Source organism: Anabrus simplex, chromosome 3 (assembly GCF_040414725.1).
Source record: "Anabrus simplex isolate iqAnaSimp1 chromosome 3, ASM4041472v1, whole genome shotgun sequence".
Taxonomy (NCBI): Eukaryota; Metazoa; Arthropoda; class Insecta; order Orthoptera; family Tettigoniidae; genus Anabrus; species Anabrus simplex.
The window spans coordinates 263,358,914-263,378,554 of record NC_090267.1 but is presented as its reverse complement, the minus strand read 5'-3'; the positions used below and the strand labels follow the sequence as shown (position 1 = coordinate 263,378,554).

Genomic DNA, 19,641 nt, shown 5'->3' with positions numbered 1-19,641 from the left:
TTTGGAAAAGCAGGTTTGACCTCGCAGCAGACTTGGCATGATGAAATAATTCGTCTGACTACCTCTAGAGAGTGGGGTAAATTTTTGCTTCATAAACAGTGGTAAAATCAAGCTTCTCAAGAATTGATAAATTTCAGTTAATTATTTTTCAAAGAGATGTCATTCATGGCAGAACATTGGCAAAAAAAAAGCAGCAGCCACATTATTTTCTATACCAGGTTTATGACTCTTTTGTAGCTGTAGCTTGGTCATTCCAATCGCCACCTTAAAATTTTCTTGTTCTTCACCTTTCCAGAAATTCAGTTGTCAAACCTGAAGGAAACATTTCTGGTCAGTAATTAATCGAAAATAGCAGCCCATTAAATACAGTAGAATTCCATTAGTCCGGCATCCAACAGTCCAGAATGCCCGATGGTCCAACACCATTCCAGGATTCTTTTTCTTTTATGACCGCATAGGATCACTTTAGTCAGTCCATCGTTCAGGTCTCTTTGAAGGGATTGTTCGGGCTTTGCGCTCCTCCCAGTACTTCTGCAGATGCTCTGATCTTCGTGCCCTTTCCTCGGTTGAAAATATGCGTGTTGGTTTGTTTTACGTAAGGGTAAAGCGGAGGTTTGTATTCTTGAGTTTTGTATTCAATTTTATCTTATTTGTGGTGTCTTCTGTTGTAAGGCCTATTTTATTCAGATCCTCTCTTATTTCTCTGATCCATTCACATCCTGTTGTATTTTTTGAGACAAGATTGTGTTGTACTAGTTGTTTCAGAAGTCTCGAATTCTGCATCCTTATATGTCGAAAGAATCCCAGTCTCCTCTTACGCATAGGATCTGTAATGGGTTAGCTCTTTGTACACGACTGTTAGGTATTATCTGCCAATGTCCATCTTTCTGGTATTTTTTGTTGATGCAGGTTCTTCCAATCCTTCTTTCAATTTTCTGAAGTCTGTCAGTCTTTGACTGTTTATTCAGGTGATAAAGTATTTCTGCTGCATATGTAGATTCCGGTTTTATAACTGTTGTGTATCTCTGAGGAACAGTATGGCTTCATGAGAGGTAAAGGAACAAGGGATGCAATTGGACTATTAAGAACATTACAAGAGAGATACATTGAAAGAGGAAGAGAAATACATGCTGTGTTCATTGACCTGGAAAAGGCTTTTGACAGAGTACAGTGGAAAACGTTAATGGACATTCTAAGAAGAAACGGAGTCGACTGGAAGGAGAGAAGGCTGATCAAGAATCTGTATCTACAGCAGAAGATAAGAATGTAGGTAGGGAATGAGATGACAGGAAACTACAATTAGAAGGGGAGTAAGACAAGGCTGCTGTCTCTCCCCCATACTTTTTAACATGTATTTGGAAGAGATTATCCAGAAATGGATGAATGGAAAAAGAGGAGTGAAAGTTGGTGGTAGGAGAATAGAATGTATTAGATTTGCTGATGACATGGTCATAATGGCAGAGAGTGAACGAACTATGATGGTGATGCTGACAGATCTAAATGCTGTCTGAAGAATTTTGAACGAGAATTAATAAGAAAAATACAAAATGTATGGTGATAAGTACAAGAAAAGTGAAGACAACTATAAAGTTAGGGTGGGAAATAATAGAACAGGTGGATGCTTTCAAATACTTGGGAAGTGTAATAACAGAGGACATGAGGTGCAGTCAAGAGGTGAAAACTCGTATTGCGAGTGCGAAGGAAGCATTTAATAAGAAGAGCAGGTTTTTTTTGTGGGGGCATGGATAGAGACTTGAGGAAGCGATTCGTGAAGTGCTTTGTATGGAACATGGCACTGTATGGAACTGAGACTTTGACACTGAGAAAAGAAGACGAAAGAAGACTGGAAGCATCTGAGATGTGGATTTGGAGGAGAATGGAAAGTATACAATGGATAGAAAAAGTAAAGAATGAAGAAGTCTTGAGAAGAGTTGAAGAGAGAAATATAAGTAATCAAGAAGAGAAAGCACAATTGGATTGGTCGTTGGATGAGGAGCGATTGCTTGCTTATAGATGCTACAGAAGGAATGGTAAATGGATAAAGACAAAGAGGACGGAGAAGATATCAGATGCTGGACAGTATCAAGATAGAATACAAGTATGAGGAAACAAAGAGGGTGGCAAGAGACAGGATTGCATGGAGAGCTGCCATGTGAAGACCTGCCATATGAAGACCTGCCGTATGTCAGAACATTGATAATGATAAACATTTCGTTTTGTAGATATGCCATGTTAATTTTTGGGCTTTAGCTAATCTATTTGTTCTTGTTTGGATTGAGATTTTTTTCATTTAGGTTGTGTGTTATTTTATAACGCTTGTGACAGTTGCAGTGACAATGTTCTTGAAACCAAAACCTTAAAAAGTTCCAAATCAGGAGAGAAACGTAAGCACGTAACTCAGCATCAACCAGAAACCGGAAATCAAACGCCTGGAGAAAGGTGAGAATAGAAATATTTTGTTGAATGAATTTAAAATTGGCTCGTCAACCATTTAAGACATTAAAAAAAAGATGAACTAATGATGATGATGATGATGCTGCTTGTTGTTTTAAGGGGCCTAACATCGAAGGTCATCGGCCCCTAATGGTACGAAATGAAAGAACAAAAACTGCAAAGGCATCCACTGACCAAAATAAAAATAAAATATGGCATGAAGAACGAATGGATGGACAGGAACTCAACAAAACACAAAACAAACAAACAAACGCCAGTGGATCGGACTCAATATAGATCGAAAATAACATTATTACCGACCAAGGAAGCACTTATAAAGCAAAATGATGCTTGGTGTCTAAAGGGGGTGCAAAATCCACGTCTAAGGCCCCACAGAATGGTACATGTCGCGAGTAAAATAGAACCATGGTATGTGTCATGTTGGGGTATTAATCAGAAGTAGCGAAGACTCGCGGTGTTCCACAAAAGATGGTACTACTCACAAGTATTGCAATACGTACAAGTAACGCAGACCTATGGTGTGTCTCACACAATGGCCCAACTCAGAATCAACGCAAACCGAGAATGTTCCCCACCTAGGTGTACTAAACACGGGCGCCGGTATTCCCGTGGTGTTCCTCACATAGTGGGTACCATTCACAGGCAACGCAGACCCACGGTGCTGCTCATATAGTGGTACAACTCACAGGCTACGCCCAGACCCGCGGTGTTGCACACATGGGTACGACGCACGGGTACTGGAATCCACCAGGCCAGGCTTTAACTGCTACTAATCACAAACCTATTTCGTACCGAATTTAGTGGTACTACTCGCAAGTACAGGCAACCTATGGTGGTCCCCGCGGGATGGTACGATTCAATATTAGTTTCATGGTTCTAATTCAGTCAGCCCTTGGTCGCCCCTTTTAGTCGCCTCGTACGACAGGCAGGGGATACCGTGGGTGTATTCTACATGTGCGTCCCCCACCTGCAGGGGGTAGTGTGTTTGGTCCACGAGAGGTATTTTATTTCCCTCAAGTCCGCCGGCAAGCCGGTTAGGACCCCCCTATCCGCCACCTGGGACGCGCCACGTGGGAGTATCACCTCTTCCCCTGCTACGCCTGCGTAGCAGGTTCGTGGATGAACTAATGAAATTTGCTTCTCAATCGGTAACAACTGAAAAATTGGCTTCCAGACAAACAAAAAAAAAAACAAAAAAAAACTGAAACAATTAGATTATTGTACAAATGGTTCAGTGCAACACGCTCCAAAGGAAAGCCGGTAACGGGACCAATGGTTATTGGAAAGGCAAAGAAATTTGGACAAGACTTTTGTTGCAGAAAGTGAATGCAATTTTTCTGATGGTTGGCCCAGAAACTAAGTTTCGGCATGGAATTCAAAGACGAGTTTGAAACCGGAGAAACACTTTCAGCAAACCAAGATTCAGCAGAAAAATACAAAGACGAGTTTGAAGAAATAATCACAGTTAATTATTTAACACAGCTGACCAGATTTACAATGCTTATGAAACAGGTCTACTATGGTGGTGCTTACCAACATCTACTCTAGCTGCAGGAGGTGAAAAAGTGGCTAAAGGGTTTAAAACAAAACAAAGACAGATTGTCAGTTTTGCTATGTGCTAATGCATCTGGAAGCCACCAAATAACCCCTTTTGTAATTGGTATATCTAGAAAACCTTTGGCATTTAAAAATGTTACGAACTTGCCTGTTCATTATGACGCTCAATCAAATGCGTAGATGACCGTCACCCTATTCAAAGACTGGTTCTTTCATCATTTTGTGCTACAAGTCAAAGAAAGCTTCAAAAACCTTGGTCAACCAGAAGACAGCAAAGCCATCCATTTGGACAACTGTAAAGCACAACCACCAGTAGCCGAGTTAGTTTCTTTAAATGTTTTTATACGAGTTCTTTCATTCGCAGTCTGTTAAACGCTGAATGTGATTTAACTGAATTTCAAAAAAAAAAAAGTTTTATGTTCAAAATGCTGCCTATGCTATCGAAAAACTGCAGATCCTACATTTGATTCAACACCACAGATTGTTGAGTAGGAACAACATTCCGAATCAGTGTCTGAAGTTTTGGATGTTGTAAGAAGCGTAACCAAGAACAATCTTTTGGATAACCTATCTGAAGAGGAACTTGGAGGGGATTAAAATGGATAACAATGAAGCTACCGAGCAGGAGCTAACCGATGAGGACATTATCCAAAGTGTATTAAACCCTCAACCTATACACAATCGAAGAGAGTGACTCAGATGACGAAACCAAAGAAAAGGAGAAAATCAGCTGGGCAAAAGGTGCAGAGTCCCTAAATAAATTCATCAATTTTGCTGAGTGTAATGATAATTATAATGCCACTGAACTTACTGATTTACATATCATCAAAAATAACTTCTATGCCAAGCGACAACGATCTCGAAAACAAAAGGATATTTGAGACTTTTTAAGTCACACTAAAATATTGTACAGTACATGTATGTAAACTGAATGTGTAGAATGAAAATTTGGTGCTGCCCTAATTTTGAGCTCAAGTTATTAAACTACTGATTCTGCTGATAACATTTTACTGCAAAATGCCGTGTTACAGCTATTTTCACTGTACGCCTTAACCTATATTGTAGTAAGAGGTAGCGCCTGATAGTCCGGCATTTTCGGTAATCCAGCACCGGGTGCCGTGCTGGACTATGGGACTTCTACTGTAGTGCCACCCTCTGAATACTTTCAACGATAGTGTAAGCTTCCTTCTCTACTGTTGAATGGCGCTGCTGTGACTGACCGTTTTGCGAAAATATTGAAGCAAAGGCTTTGTCTGAAGCATCTGCTTCTATAGTGAACATAGCTTCTGGGTCTACTGAAAATACTACAGCATTTTCTACATAGTTTTTCAGCCTTTTTCAGAGACAGCTATGCAGCTATTTAAGGCAAAGGTAATACCGGTGCTGACATATGGTCTTGAACTAATAGGAGAGTACCTTACTTATAAACAACTGGAGAAAATCAAGACTCTCTACCTCAAAAGGGTCCTGGGAGTATCAAAGACAACCACATCGCGTTTGGTATATGAGCTAACGAGGGAAACGTACCTGATAGAGGGCCTTCGGTATGAGCTGATACTGCCAGTTAATGCGGCATACGAGAAGCTTCTACAAGATCTGTAAGCCAAGAAAATGGAAATTTGGGATTCCTTCTACACTACCGAGGCCATGATAGACAGGAGGTGGACGGGTACAAATTACCAGCTGTGCCATATCGCTACAAGAATGGCAGTCCATGGTTTCTATTTTAAGTTGTGCTCAGAGAAGAAATTCCATGACGCAAGTGATCAGTGTGTATGCAAGCTTTGTGGTCAAATCTGTAGGCGATATAGGCTATACAGGAATGCTCCGAGAGAAAGTGTTCAATTAGTGAATTTGTGAAAGACTGATAGTGATCTCCGCCTGAACTAAGCAGGTGTGGATGTATATATGTCATTGTATTCTTGTTTTATTGCCATTGGCTGCATTAAAACATTATTATTATTATTATTATTATTATTATTATTATTATTATTATTATTACACAGACCATTTCACTATGCAGGTTGGTCATTTGTGTAGGGCACACAGGCCATTTGTACATTTCGTCAAGTCTGCGCTTGTCTGAATCAAAGCCACGTGATGTCCGTTGCTTAGCAAAGTGAACACTTCCACAAAGGTCATAAGCTAGAGTGGAGTGATGTGTGTTGTCAGTCGTTATTGAGTGCACGTACAGTACAAGTCATGATACAATGGGGTACTCGAAACAGGAAATGGCAGATATGCACCTTCTGTATGGACAGGCTCAGCGTAACGCAAATGAAGCACTGCGTATATACTGGTTTATGTATGTACCTTACGTACAGGTTGCCGATATTTCAAATAAATTGCAGTATCCCTGGGGAGACTGATTACCATGGATCATGTAGGAGTACATCAGTTACCGTACCTTGTTAAAGAATACTGCAATGTATCTGAAACATCAGCAACCTGTAAATAAAACACTGTTCAAACCCACAGAAATTCCTATGAATTTAAGAGACCATGAGAGATTCACATCTGGAAGATTCAGATAATTTTTTAAAATAATGACCCTCCTAAATAACCAGTTCTCAGGTCATTTGCTACCACAAAGCTATGTTTGAGAGTAGCTGCATTTATGAACAATAAAGCATTTTTTTCTTTTTCTTTCCAAAAATGAACATTCTAAAATCATGACCCACCCTCATGAACAATTAACAGTGGCAACTTACTAGTTAACTATAATTTTGAAAGCCTAGCAAGGTAAGAGACATGCTCGAGTGACATTGAATGACACAATTAAATGAAAAAATGAATATAGATGGAACGAATAGAGGCCTAATGTTAAACACATTTTCATTCTTTCTTTATCCCTTGTTTTCTTTGTTGTGAACACATCCAGTGGAGAATGCAAGAATGTGTTCACAGTCCACCTTGCTCACTATGATGAACGAGCCCCACCTCTAGCCTTCACTCTGCAATGTGCAGGTAGTATTCACAATACATTACCAATGCATTACAGTGAATGGCTATTGTTAATTAAGGTCTCCTACTCCCACTTATCCCTGCTACACTGCATTACACTGAAGTGGTTATAATGATTGCCTACATATTCTGCTAACTGTACAAAAACTAATCCATCAGTGTTGGGTATAACTGCTAATACAGTATGAATATTTTTTTATCCCTTTTACCATAGGAGGAGTCTTTTCCTCTAATGACATGTCACCTGAACAGCACAAATTTACACTTGTGGCTGAAATTTCTTTCTACACAGGTTTTGCCAATGTATATCCTCTAACATGATACTATACAACACAGCAATTTCAAAACAGACACAAAAGCAGGATTAGGCCTAGATGTGTAAAGTTATCTTTGTAAACTAAACAAAGTTGGGATAATTAATATGACTAAATTTGATTTATCTCTGTAAAACTGTATTTATTTATATTGACAACAATATCAGAAGTAGACAGTGGTGACTGCTGCTGTTAAAACTAGATTCTTAGATTCTTTCTTTAACAAAGACCCATTTTGGAAACCTATCTCCACACAATTTCATATAGTTTTAGAATAAAATGCCGCTTTCATTCAGAAACAATTTCTTCCAACACGAGGTCTCTCAGAGTCAAGATTTAAGCTGCTTCATTCACAAAATGAATAAATTGTATGCCTATGACCCCCACCACCACCACCACCTGCAAGATTATTCCTTTCTTTAGTTAATGTACATAATCTGCGGGAGAAAAATGATCTTGATTTGTTGCAAGGATTAAAATTACAAATACATATCAAAGCCAATCAACCCCTAACTAAAAAAAAATTTTTGACACCTTGAATGAGGGTATTTGGAAAAGCTATTGGGAATGGAAACACACTATTCCTCACAAACCTCCACGTCTGCAAGATTAACCAGGGGAGGTTGGGTCGGAAGAGCCTGCTGTCGCTAGTAGAGAACACTACCAAACTCAGCTAACTATAGGCTACATAATGTGCAAGCTGTAAGCTTTGTGACTAGTTCATCCCTGTAATGTGATCTTGTTTAGAGTCAAGAACAACTGCCACCATGCTAAAATCAAATGGTTTGAAAAATGCAGCTATTATTATTATTATTATTATTATTATTATTATTATTATTATTATTATTATTATTATTATTATTATTATTATTATTATTATTATTATTATTAGTAGTATCATTAAACTGCTTAGCCAACAGCAACCATTTGTTATTTGAAGGTATCTTGCTTTGTGTGGTATCAAATTCCTTATCCCCAATCATATTATATCATGTACATCTGTAGTTCTTGAAAGTTACTGCAACATTTAGAATGAAATAATACCAACCCTTATAGCAGGCCAACCAGTAATTCACATTACCTACAATCTGTGTTTTACGTTGCACCGACACCGACAGGGCTTATGGTAATTATAGGATAAGAAAGGGCTAAGAGTGGGAAGGAAGCAACCGTTGCCTTGAGGAACAGCCCTAGCAACTGCCTAGTGTGAAAACTGGAAACCCATCTTCAGGGCTGCCGACAGTGGAGTTAGAACCCACTATCTCCCAAATGAAAGCCGATAGTTACGTGACCCAAACTGCACAGCCACTTGCTCGGTAATTCTTCTCCCAAAGTTAAACAAAGCAAGTTAACAGAAATATCTTCAAGCACAGAACTAAAAGGCAGAATTGCTGTACACCCTGTATAGTGTGGTACATTATACAGTTGTTGGAATACCATAGGACACTGATCTCAAGACACAGAGCAACAAGGCAAAATGTTCAACCCAAAAGTGACTACAGTAATCAATAGCACATGGGAGACTAAGTCCTGAGTCCTACGTGTTGGAGACACCTACATTACAGTAATTTCAGCAATTGCTACAAAACCTTTCACGTTTGGGATTCCAAAGAACTGAGCAGAATGCCGACACACCTACTTCAGTTGGCTCACAACCCTCTTATGGTTAGGTTAAACATGTACCAAACATTCCAATTTCCATCAAGTTGTTTGTAAATCTTTCATATACAATAGTTCTATCTCAGTAACCTATACTCGGTCAATAAATTACAACAAATATTGATGATCACTGGAAAAACAATAGATCTAATTTGGTTCATGAAAGAAGGAATTATTCCCAAGTTTTTATTCTGCTATCTAGCTGCACGATATGATAAATCTTCATTATATTCTCTTTACTTCACAACTGATTTCTAACAAGGATAATTTAAAAATTTGTTTCTCTGAAGTACACGACTGATTTAAACTGTGATACAACGAAAATTTGGTATTCTATAGCATAATGTCACATAGTCCAATGCAAGAATGTGATTTATAACCACGAAGACCAATATCTAAACTAGAAATGTCATTACACTACCAGTCCAATTGCATTATACTCCTAAGCTAGACCGATGCAATATAACTCCGTAAGACAGTATATTATCAACTTAACCTTCAAGGTACAACATAAAATAACAAATGAAAGGCTCTCCAGTTCTATATTCAAAATGCATGGGTTAGACCAGTAGGCTAGATGATACACTTTGTATAAATTCTTTATGACACACATGTACTAAAGCTAAATTTCCAGAGATATATGTATAACAGCCAGTAGCTACAGATATAATTAAGAAAATAGGAGGATAGCATTACTTACAATTTCTAATGTCAGAAATGAAGACAGCCAAACCTCGCATACCATCACCCCGAACTGCTGGCATCTTGCCGTCTTATTCCCTTACTTGTCACCTAAAACGGCAGAAAGACACACGAATTTTCAATGACCGATTGAGAAGTAATCACTATACAAGAGGCAGAATAAGTTCAAATGTCAAAGTGCACTTTGATTACATTCAGTTAGACCTCACGAGCTAACGAGGACATCTTCATATAATAAACGTCAAATGTGGGCGTGTAACGATCCCTGTACACAATTTTCATACTTCAAAATGCTCCCTTTGAATAGCATAGCTTCTCCGTTACTTTGGTCACGATTTAACATAAGATCCTGATTGACTCGTAACATATATTTCGACAGTTCTGACAGGAAATACAAATTAAATTAATATCGCAGCACTACAGAACACTCAATGTTACTCACCAGAGGATTATGTACAATTCAATTCGTTATGCACAATGATCTTGTAATAGAAATCGACCTAAAAACTATATCAATAGCCTGAGTTCCGAAACACTATGGTCGCCGCCATTTGGAAAATACACTCTTCCACCCACTTGCTACGAGAGGTTTGTACGTCTGATTCGGAGCGTAGACGACGGACCGGGTCGGCAAACGAATGGACACTACCAGTCCCGCTACGTTGGTACTTATCGTTCCAAATGAAGTACTGTCATGTGTGTGTGAACATTGACGCCTCACACCATGAATGAGACTTCCATAAGTATTGAAATACTTTTATAGGGATAATAAGTGGAAAGAGAACCTATTCTATAATATACGACGACGTTTCATTGGTCTGGATCTCCGGAAATTGTCGATGATGATATTTGTTGTTTAAAGGGGCCTAACAGCTAGGCCATCGGTCCCCGGAAATTGTCAGTATCTAGCTTATCGCACATATCATTTCCAAAACTTCAGATCATAAATTCATATATCATAATTTATTAAAACTGTATCAAAGGAATATATTTCTAGTTATTCATGCGGATTATGAGGAGAACCGAAACTTTAATCAGCTTAGAGTTCCCGACAAATCAATTAAGTTGGTATACCTGATTTTGGGCGTTCAGTCAAGACCATCTAGATGATTCTCTTTGATTCAGTCGTTCAAAATCGGTTCAGATGTTCAGAATAGTCTTCATTTACTTGGCGTATGACGATGAGCCAAAGCAACATTTGACAACCTTTAAGAAAGTAAATTAGATTAGTTATTGTTGCCTTGAACGTCCTAGGAAGTCAGTTCTAATCACTGTAACGAGCTATAAGTGGCGTTTTAGGTGCATAAAGTGCGATGTATAAACCACATTCAAATGGGGCTGTAGGACCCACATGTATAGTAATAGTGTCACATTAATATTCCGTATATTTGTGTAGTATTTTAACGTGAAGGACTGGAAATCTTGTCTCCGAACATTTAGTATTGTCTCCAATTTCATGATTTTTTAAATTGTTTTATGGAGATCTTGTCTTCTACATGTTTATAGACTCCGATTTCAGTTTTCTTACCAAATGAGTAAAAACGAATTTTCTAATCTTTCAGTTATACTTTTCTATCTGGCCTTTTCCCAGTTTACCGAGCGAGGTGGCCGTGCAGTTAGAGGCGCGCAGCTGTGAGCTTGCATTCGAGAGATAGTTGATTCGAACCCACTGTCGGCAGCCCTGAAGATGGTTTTTCGTGGTTTCCCATTTTATATATATTGGAAGTGCGCACAAATGTGCATAGAACAAAAGAAATAATTTAAATATTATTTCTATTAATACTTAGTTTTGCGTATTCACTTATGGTTTTTGTTCGCTTTGTACACAGTTCGATGTGGTAACGATCACACGTCTTTTTGGTTTCCCATTTTCACTCCAGGAAAATGCTGGGGCTGTACCTTAATTAAGACCACGGCCGCTTTCTTCCCAATCGTAGCCCTTTCCTATCCCATCGTCGCCGTGAGACCTATCTGTGACGGTGCGACGTAAAGCAACTTGTTTAAAAAAAAAATCCAGTTACCTAGGATTGGCACTTACTATGGATTTAGCCTAGTTTTGCGGCCGGATGCCTTACCTGACGACAACCCTGGATGAAAATATATACTCACTATTGCATGCTTTTGTGATTATGATGTGTTGTGTGTAAATGGATATTTGTATGAAGACACACAAATATCCAGCCCACAAGCCTGAGGAGTTAATCAGACATTATTAATATCCCAGATCCGGCGGAATTCGAACCCGGGGCCTTCTCAAAGGCCACTATGCTGATCATTCAGCCAAGGAGCCTGACTTAAAATTATATTCTTCTAATGGGTGTAAATTATATTATATGGCTTATCTAGAATATAATTAACCCGTGGTTACTCACGTAAGCGCGGTGCTCACCTCCATGGTATATTGCTTGTTGTTCGAATATTACAACACCTCTACTTTTGAAACTCCATATACCTTTCAAACAGATTGTTAGGAAGGGAAGGTGTCAGTTATTTCCATTATCTTTGAAAACAAAGACCCTCGATCGATTATTAGGCGCGACAGTGCATGTTTGGCGAGCGGTGTGCTCAGTAGCGAGTAACAGTGCTACTCAATTTTGCGCATTGAAATAAGTCAAGGTTTGTCTTATGCTTGTGCTTAATGTGAAATTTTTATATTGTGACTGTTGTTAGTGAATTTACACAAGTTATCACAAGTTATAATGGCATTACTGATCAGCTAATTTTGCGATTGGTTGAAACAGAGGAAGTGGACTTGAACACCGAAAGTGATGGTAATGAAACAGATAAGGTTTACGAAAGTGATCCTAAATCTGAAATAGTGTGTCTGCAACTTCTGATGAAGGTAGGTAAGGTAAGGGTTATTCTGCTCGAAGGCAGGTCCAAACCTCCGCAGAGGTGTTCCTGAGCCGGAGTTTACGTGCGGTAGGGTGGCCAGTTCCTTTCCGCTCCTCCATTCCCTTACCCCCCACCAACAGCGCGTGGCAACCCATCCAACTCCTGACCACGCCCAATGTTGCTTAACTGCGGAAATCTCACGGGATCCGGTGTTTCAACACGACTACGGCCATTGGCTTCTGATGAAGAAGAGGCACTTTTGTTGATTGAAGGCCTATTCCATTTGTTTTAGGAAAGGATGGAATTACCAAGTGGGGCCTCCATGCTACCGCTACAAATGTTCAAACTCGGAAACAGTGTTCCAGGAAAAATGCTGAAAGGAACAGAAGTGATGACTGACTGTGTAAAATGTTTGTTTCCTGTTATGCTGGATTATATGTTCGCATTATTTCATTCATACTAAGCATACTCCTCCGATCTCAAATTTGTTAAAATTTAAGTATTCATGTCCCGTTTCTTGATACAGAGTCAGGGATGAGGTGAGATGAATTGCATGTTTTACGGCCGGATGCCCTCCTGTTACCAACCTGAGTTGAGGAGCTAATGAAGATGAAATGAATGATGAATGAAATTGAGTAAGGAGGTGGAAGGAATCAGCTGTGACCTATGAATAAAAACTGACGTGGCATTTGCATGGAAGAGTAAACGGGAAACCATAGAAAACCATTCTCAGGACAGCCAGCGGTGGGATTCAAACCCATGCATCTCCTGAATGCAGAGCTTGGCTCCATAGATGTAGGGCATTAACATGCGCGGCCATTCTCCTTGCTCATGTTCCTAATTAGATAACTATTTCAAATTGATGTATTAAAAATTACTCTGTCTTTATATGGGCATATTATGGCCTTTAAACATAAACGTGAGCACTGCGCTCGCTAGCGAGTAATGCCGGGTTAAATAACCAAACTTAATTTTGGTCTGGTGGCCATGATTGTTAAGGCGCCTGTAAGGTTTGACACCGTGCTTAACTGGTTCGAGTTCCGTCAGTCGAAAAAATTTCTCAATCGGAATGTTGGCCAGCAGGGCAGGAGAGGTAGTGGTATACAATTTCTATCACATTGCATGCCAAAAACCTTGATTAAATTCCAAACCTCTCTGCAGTGATCATGTGAAGTGAGGGCATATGATACTATTGATAGGGATTTGTCTGCCGGATGGAGACGTAAAGCCTTGGTGCTATTCGACAGGAGTAGACTATATGCTGGCACCGGGTTTCACCCTCTTCCTTCCTACTATTTTTTTTTTTTTTTTGCTAGGGGCTTTACGTCGCACCGACACAGATAGGTCTTATGGCGACGATGTGATAGGAAAGGCCTAGGAGTTGGAAGGAAGCGGCCGTGGCCTTAATTAAGGTACAGCCCCAGCATTTGCCTGGTGTGAAAATGGGAAACCACGGAAAACCATCTTCAGGGCTGCCGATAGTGGGATTCGAACCTACTATCTCCCGGATGCAAGCTCACAGCAGCGCGCCTCTACGCGCATGGCCAACTCGCCCGGTCTTCCTACTATCATAGGCCTATATGATGTCATTCATTTCATCTCATTAACTCCTCTGAAGAGGTTGACGTCAAGAAGGGCATCCGATCGTAAAAGCTCACTATGAAGATTCATTTCACTTCGTACCCAATGCCGTAGAGAAATGGAACAATGGTTGGACGTACATAATATATGCACAATTTTGTGTTTATGGTCGGTGACTGCAAAATATGCCCTTCATCATAAAAGGGATAAAATTTGTGAGAAGTACTAATACTGGTAATAGAAGAAAACGGGTGGTGGAGCAAGATGGAGAGGAAAATAGATTCTTTTAGTTTGGACATAATAAGCAGAAGAATGCCAGTATTGAACATGGGATTGCAAATGAAGGAAGGTCAAAGGGAAACCCAAGTTACTGTTGACGAACTCCTATAAGAACATAAGTTAATAGAATCTGCAGTGGTTATGATTAGAGACGGGAATTTGCCTATTTTATTCCTGTGTTCAGAAACGTAGGCTTTTGATATATAAATCCATTTTGGGGTCCTTTAAGCTAGATTTCGTTGGTTTTATCGTGCCTATACATGCCTATTTCAGGGGTTTGTGCCTATTTTGAGTATATTTGCCTATCTGATGCCTTTTTAACCTATTTTAAAGAAGCCAATTTTCTTCCAGTAACTGATGTACTTGACAGAATTATCTTCTCATTTCTCAAGATCTGTTTACCCCATGAACAAAAATGGAAATTCTCGGAAGTCACCAGAAATAGTTCTTGGGAAATTTCCATCAGGAGAAACAAGGAACAATTTGACTACGTTGCACAACCCATATCCCTTATATCTCCTTCTCGAGGTGAACTGTTGTACGCATACGCTTTATCTTCAGAACGTGTTGTGATTTATTGTGAAGAAGAAGAGAGAGAGAGAGAGAGAGAGAGAGAGAGAGAGAGAGAGAGAGAGAGAGAGAGAGAGAGAGAGAGAGTGTGTGTGTGTGGCAATGCCCAAAGAAAAAGCACCGGGCGAGTTGGCTGTGCGATTAGGGCCGCGCAGCTGTGAGCTTGCATCTGGGAGATAGTGGGTTCGAGCCCCACTGTCGGCAGCCCTGACGATGGTTTTCTGTGGTTTCCCATTTTTACACCAGGCAAATGCAGGGGTTGAACCTTAATTAATGCCACGGTCACTTCCTTCCCATTCCTAGGCCTTTCCCATCCCATTGTCACCATAAGACCTATCTGTGTCGGCGTGACGCAAAAAAATTTTAATTGGAAAGAAAATTCGTCGAAGTCCTACTGGCTGAAGCGGTGAATCGCATGTGATCCCGATTTCACAACCGATGAAAGGGTAGTCTTCTGCCAAGCCTGCTGTAAGGAGGTAAATTCGTTTGTTCCTTTTATCCTTTTTGTGACTGAATTATGATCGCATTTCATTGTAGCATTTATAAGCCTATTAAATTACTTATTGTGGAAAGTTGTTTTGTTTCAGTGCTGTATTAGTCATGAACTTTCAATAATTTATATTGCTAAAATTTAAATAATCATTTAATTACTGAACTAGGAGTTAGAACTTCGGTGGTCTCTTGTTTCAGAGTGGATGAAAATTAAAAATCGGCATTTTGAACTCTGATTCATTTCCTGTAAAAATAGGGATTTACAACTGAAACATTTTCTTTTTCTTTCTTTCTTTCTTTCTTTCTTTCTTTCTTAATCTGTTTACCCGCCAGGGTAGGTTTTTCCCTCGGACTCGGCGATGGATCCCACCTCTACTGTCTCAAGGTCAGTGTCCTGGACTGTGAGACTTTGGATGGGGGATAAAACTGGGGAGAAGGACTAGTACCTCGCCCAGACAGCCTCACTTTCTATGCTGAACAGGGACCTTGTGAAAGCATGGGAAGATTGGAAGGGACAGGCAAAGAAGAGGGAAGGAAGTGGCCGCGTCCTTAAGTTATCATAGGTTACATCCAGGCATTTCTCTGGAGGAGAAGTGGGAAACCACGGAAAACCACTTTGAGGATGGCTGAGGTGGGATTCGAACCTACCTGGACTCAGTTGACCTCCCAAGGCCGAGTGGACCCCGTTCCAGCCTACGTGCCACTTTTCAAATTTCGTGCAGAGCCGGGAATCGAACCCAGGCCTTCGTGGGTGGCGGCTAATCACGCTAACTACTACACCACAGAAGCAGACTACGACTGAAATTTAATTTTAATAAATCATGAGTAACTTTTACCAGCGCTATGTGTAGGCTCTAGTGAACTCTATTACGCTTCCGCGAAGCCTTCATGAAACATAGGATGAAGATCGAATGTGGTGCCGCTAGGACGATGTCACAGAGAGTAGACATACAGGATGGCATGGCTTGGACGATGTCACAGCATATTTTACAAGGCTGCAAAGACTATCTTTACAAGATCAGGCCAGTGAAAAGACCGTTGGTCTGGATTGGTGAGATCCGGTTAGTAACTGTTGCGCTGCGTTGGGGTGGGCAAGCAAAGAGAGTCTGGGGTGCGTAAGCTCTAGCATCCGATCTAGAGTCTTGCTAACTTGTGACAAAAAAGTAAGGTTATGGGCGCATGCCACGACAGTTTCAAATCACGCGGTTTTCTAATTTTCAACGAGGGTGGCAGTCTTGTGGGCACACGTGATGCAGGATCTGTTGCAGGCAACATAAAATAGTCTTCATGACAGCTGACCTGGCTGACCAAAGCCGGCGAATAGCAGCATGTAAAATGTTCACAGATCTGAGATTTATAGTGCCTCAGTTTTAATTCTTCTATGGGTAAGTAAGAATACTGCTAGGGGCAGCTTGGTGAGTCTCTGGCAATCGCATAGGAAGTATCGTTTCACGTAATTTTTATTATTTTTTTCATCCGGTGAACTTGACAGGAAACTGCCAAATTATAACTAAACATTTTTGAGGACATATTTCCATGTGAATTACAAATTCTCTTGTTTCAACTTTAATGTTTTGTACTTCTAGAAACATCACCTCTAACAGTCTTTTTTTTTTTTTTTTATGTACGCCTCAGAGACCCTCCTGATGAACAAAAAAGGCACCATGGATGATCTAGAGAAAGCCGAAAGACGTATCTTCAGGAAAATTCGTGGACCGAGATTGTTCCTAGACGGAAGCTACAGACTTAAATCGAACTCTGAGCTGTATCAACAGTTAGAATTGGCCAATACTAGCTTGCGACATAGGAGGCTTAAGTTCTACGGACACCTAAAATGAATGGACAGCAACAGGCTTACCAAGATCTTCTCTTTGGTTAAAAGCTACAAGACTGGAAGCTTGTGGCTTAATGAATTACAGAAGGACTTGGATTCGTCTGGGATTTCAGACATTGATATAGAAGATCGTTCCAAATTTTGTGCTATGGTACAGTCTTGGACCCCACCACCTAGAGTCCCTAGAAGTCGGAAGCCCCTTTCACAGGAGAGAAAGGAGAAATTATCAGCAGGGCTCAAGAGATATTGGAAACAAAGAAGAGCATCGAGGAAGAACTAGTCATCAGCACTCCTTAGTGGGCTTAAATCAATAAGAATGATTATACTAAGCATTATTGCCAATTAGCCCACCTGTAGAAATTTAAAGGTATAGCAACTTGGAATTTAAATCAATTTTATTATTTTTCAGATCAAATGTAAAAAGATACCATATAGATCAACATAGAAATACTGCGATGCATTTCACATGAGTACAGAAAGCTGTGTCATCGCAGCTTTTCTACCTGCCCACTGTAAACAGCGACCGACAACAATTTTCTATAGACCTGTGCACTGCAATGGTGGGAGCTAATGTCCCTCTGCATAAACTGGAGCACCTTCAAACTTCAACAAGCTGCCAGAAGCAATCACCGAGTTGGAGAAGAGTGGTGGTGTCATTTAGGGTTGTGGAAGAAGTCAGGAGAAGTTTTGACCGAACCTCTGGGAAGGTAGCCACTAGCAGCAAAAAGTTCCATAAGAGTCCTGAAGCAGAATCCATGATGGAAAGAGACGGTAAAGTAGTCAGGGTGGTACGAGGTGAGGTGTATGAAGCAGTTGAACTAAAACCAGATGAAGTGGCTTCATTGAAGTTTTGTCCAATCACTTCCTGTGATGTTGAGAGATCTTTCTCTCATTACAAAACAGTCTGCCCGACAGGCGAACAACATTGTTACTGGAAAACATTGAAAAGTTGCTTGTTGTAAATTCCTTTTATAGTAATCGAGTGTGTTATGAAATTATAAGAATTTTTTCATGCCTATTTTGTTCCCTATTTTACACGTTAATGCCTATTTACATGCCTATTTTGGCTAATTTAAGAGCCTATATGCCTGCCTATTTTAACTGTTTTAGTCCCTATAAGTCTCGTCTCTAGTTATGATGTATGAAATGTGATACAGAAATATAAAAGTATAGAAGAACCATCTCGCTGCATAAGGTGAAGGAGGAAAATATTTAAACTGAATCATCACTCAACCAGCAACCTCGCCATTACATTTCAGTTGCAGTAAATAGTCTTTTACATCTTAAAACTTACAAAATTACACCAATTTCTGACTTATTAAATAATCATCATCATCTTCCTTTCAAGTATTGGGCCATGTGACACGTTACAGTCTTGCATTTTTCTTTTTGCAAGACTTGAAAGCAATCAGATGTCCTTCCAATGGATTGCTAGCCTGAAGGAAGTATTAAATAATTGTTTCCCATAATACTTTTTGACACTATAACAAATGTTGCCAGCCCTGGAGTGTAGTGGTAGCAGCAGTATCTCTGATTATTTCTGATAAGTTCCAGGTTTGGTTCCAGCTGTATCCAAGGATTATAATCTTCATTAAAACACTAGTAAATTTCACAAAATTGAGGGACTGTTTGGTAAGAGAGACAGTAAACCTGGTTGTGAATACGTAGCCTACTGTGAGAAAAATTACCTTGTGATTTGTATCCTCGTGTCTATTGTGTAATGTGCTGTTGACTCGGTCCTTTTCTTTTCAGTGGTCAAACGTCCAGGTCTTTGTCTTCTGTGTTGCAAATGGCATCACTCTCATTATTAGAGAGTTTGAACTGTCTGTCACTACTGACTGAAATGATTTCATTATATATAGCTTTAGCATAGAACCCTATAAACATTAACAACCCAGTGGAAGAGAGAGAATATCCAGTATTAAAGTCGGAAGCAGAAGAAGTCACAGACACCTGCTACAAAACAAGTCTTGTATAGACTGGATCATTGCTGAAACTTTGAAGTGTTAATATGAAGTGAGATCTGTGTAAGAAGGTGTGGAATACTTGGAAGTAGCCAGATGAATGGTGTGAATGCATATTCATCCCTGTCTACAATAAAGGAAATCCCACCAGCTGCAGCAACTACAGGACCGTGGCACAAATACCTCATGTTAGTGAGGTCCTCCATATCATTAAGATGCTGAAGACCTTCCTGCTGCTGCAAATGTCTGAAGAGCAGAGTGAGTTCATAGCAGGAAAATCCACAAGGGAATAGATTCTGAACATTCAACAGATTGTGGGAGAAGGCTTGGGAGTTCAGTATATTGATGTTCCTATGCTTCGTTGACTGCAGAAAAGCATATAACTCTATAAAATGGTAGCCATTATGGAACATAATGCACAACATGCGAGGTCCAG

General features: G+C 39.9%; 1 protein-coding gene across 1 annotated transcript in view; it reads right to left on the bottom strand.

Moving 5' to 3' along the window:
* Positions 1-10,308, bottom strand: part of AP-2alpha (adaptor protein complex 2, subunit alpha) — a 267,807-nt gene extending 257,499 nt beyond the window's left edge. The window contains exons 1-2 of the mRNA XM_067143004.2: positions 10,093-10,308; positions 9,649-9,740 (exon numbers count right to left, since the gene is read on the bottom strand). Of these exons, the coding sequence (XP_066999105.2) occupies positions 9,649-9,712 (64 nt within the window). The 5' untranslated portion in view covers positions 9,713-9,740; positions 10,093-10,308. The remainder of the gene's footprint in view (positions 1-9,648; positions 9,741-10,092) is intronic.
* Between the last annotated feature and the right edge of the window lie 9,333 nt (positions 10,309-19,641).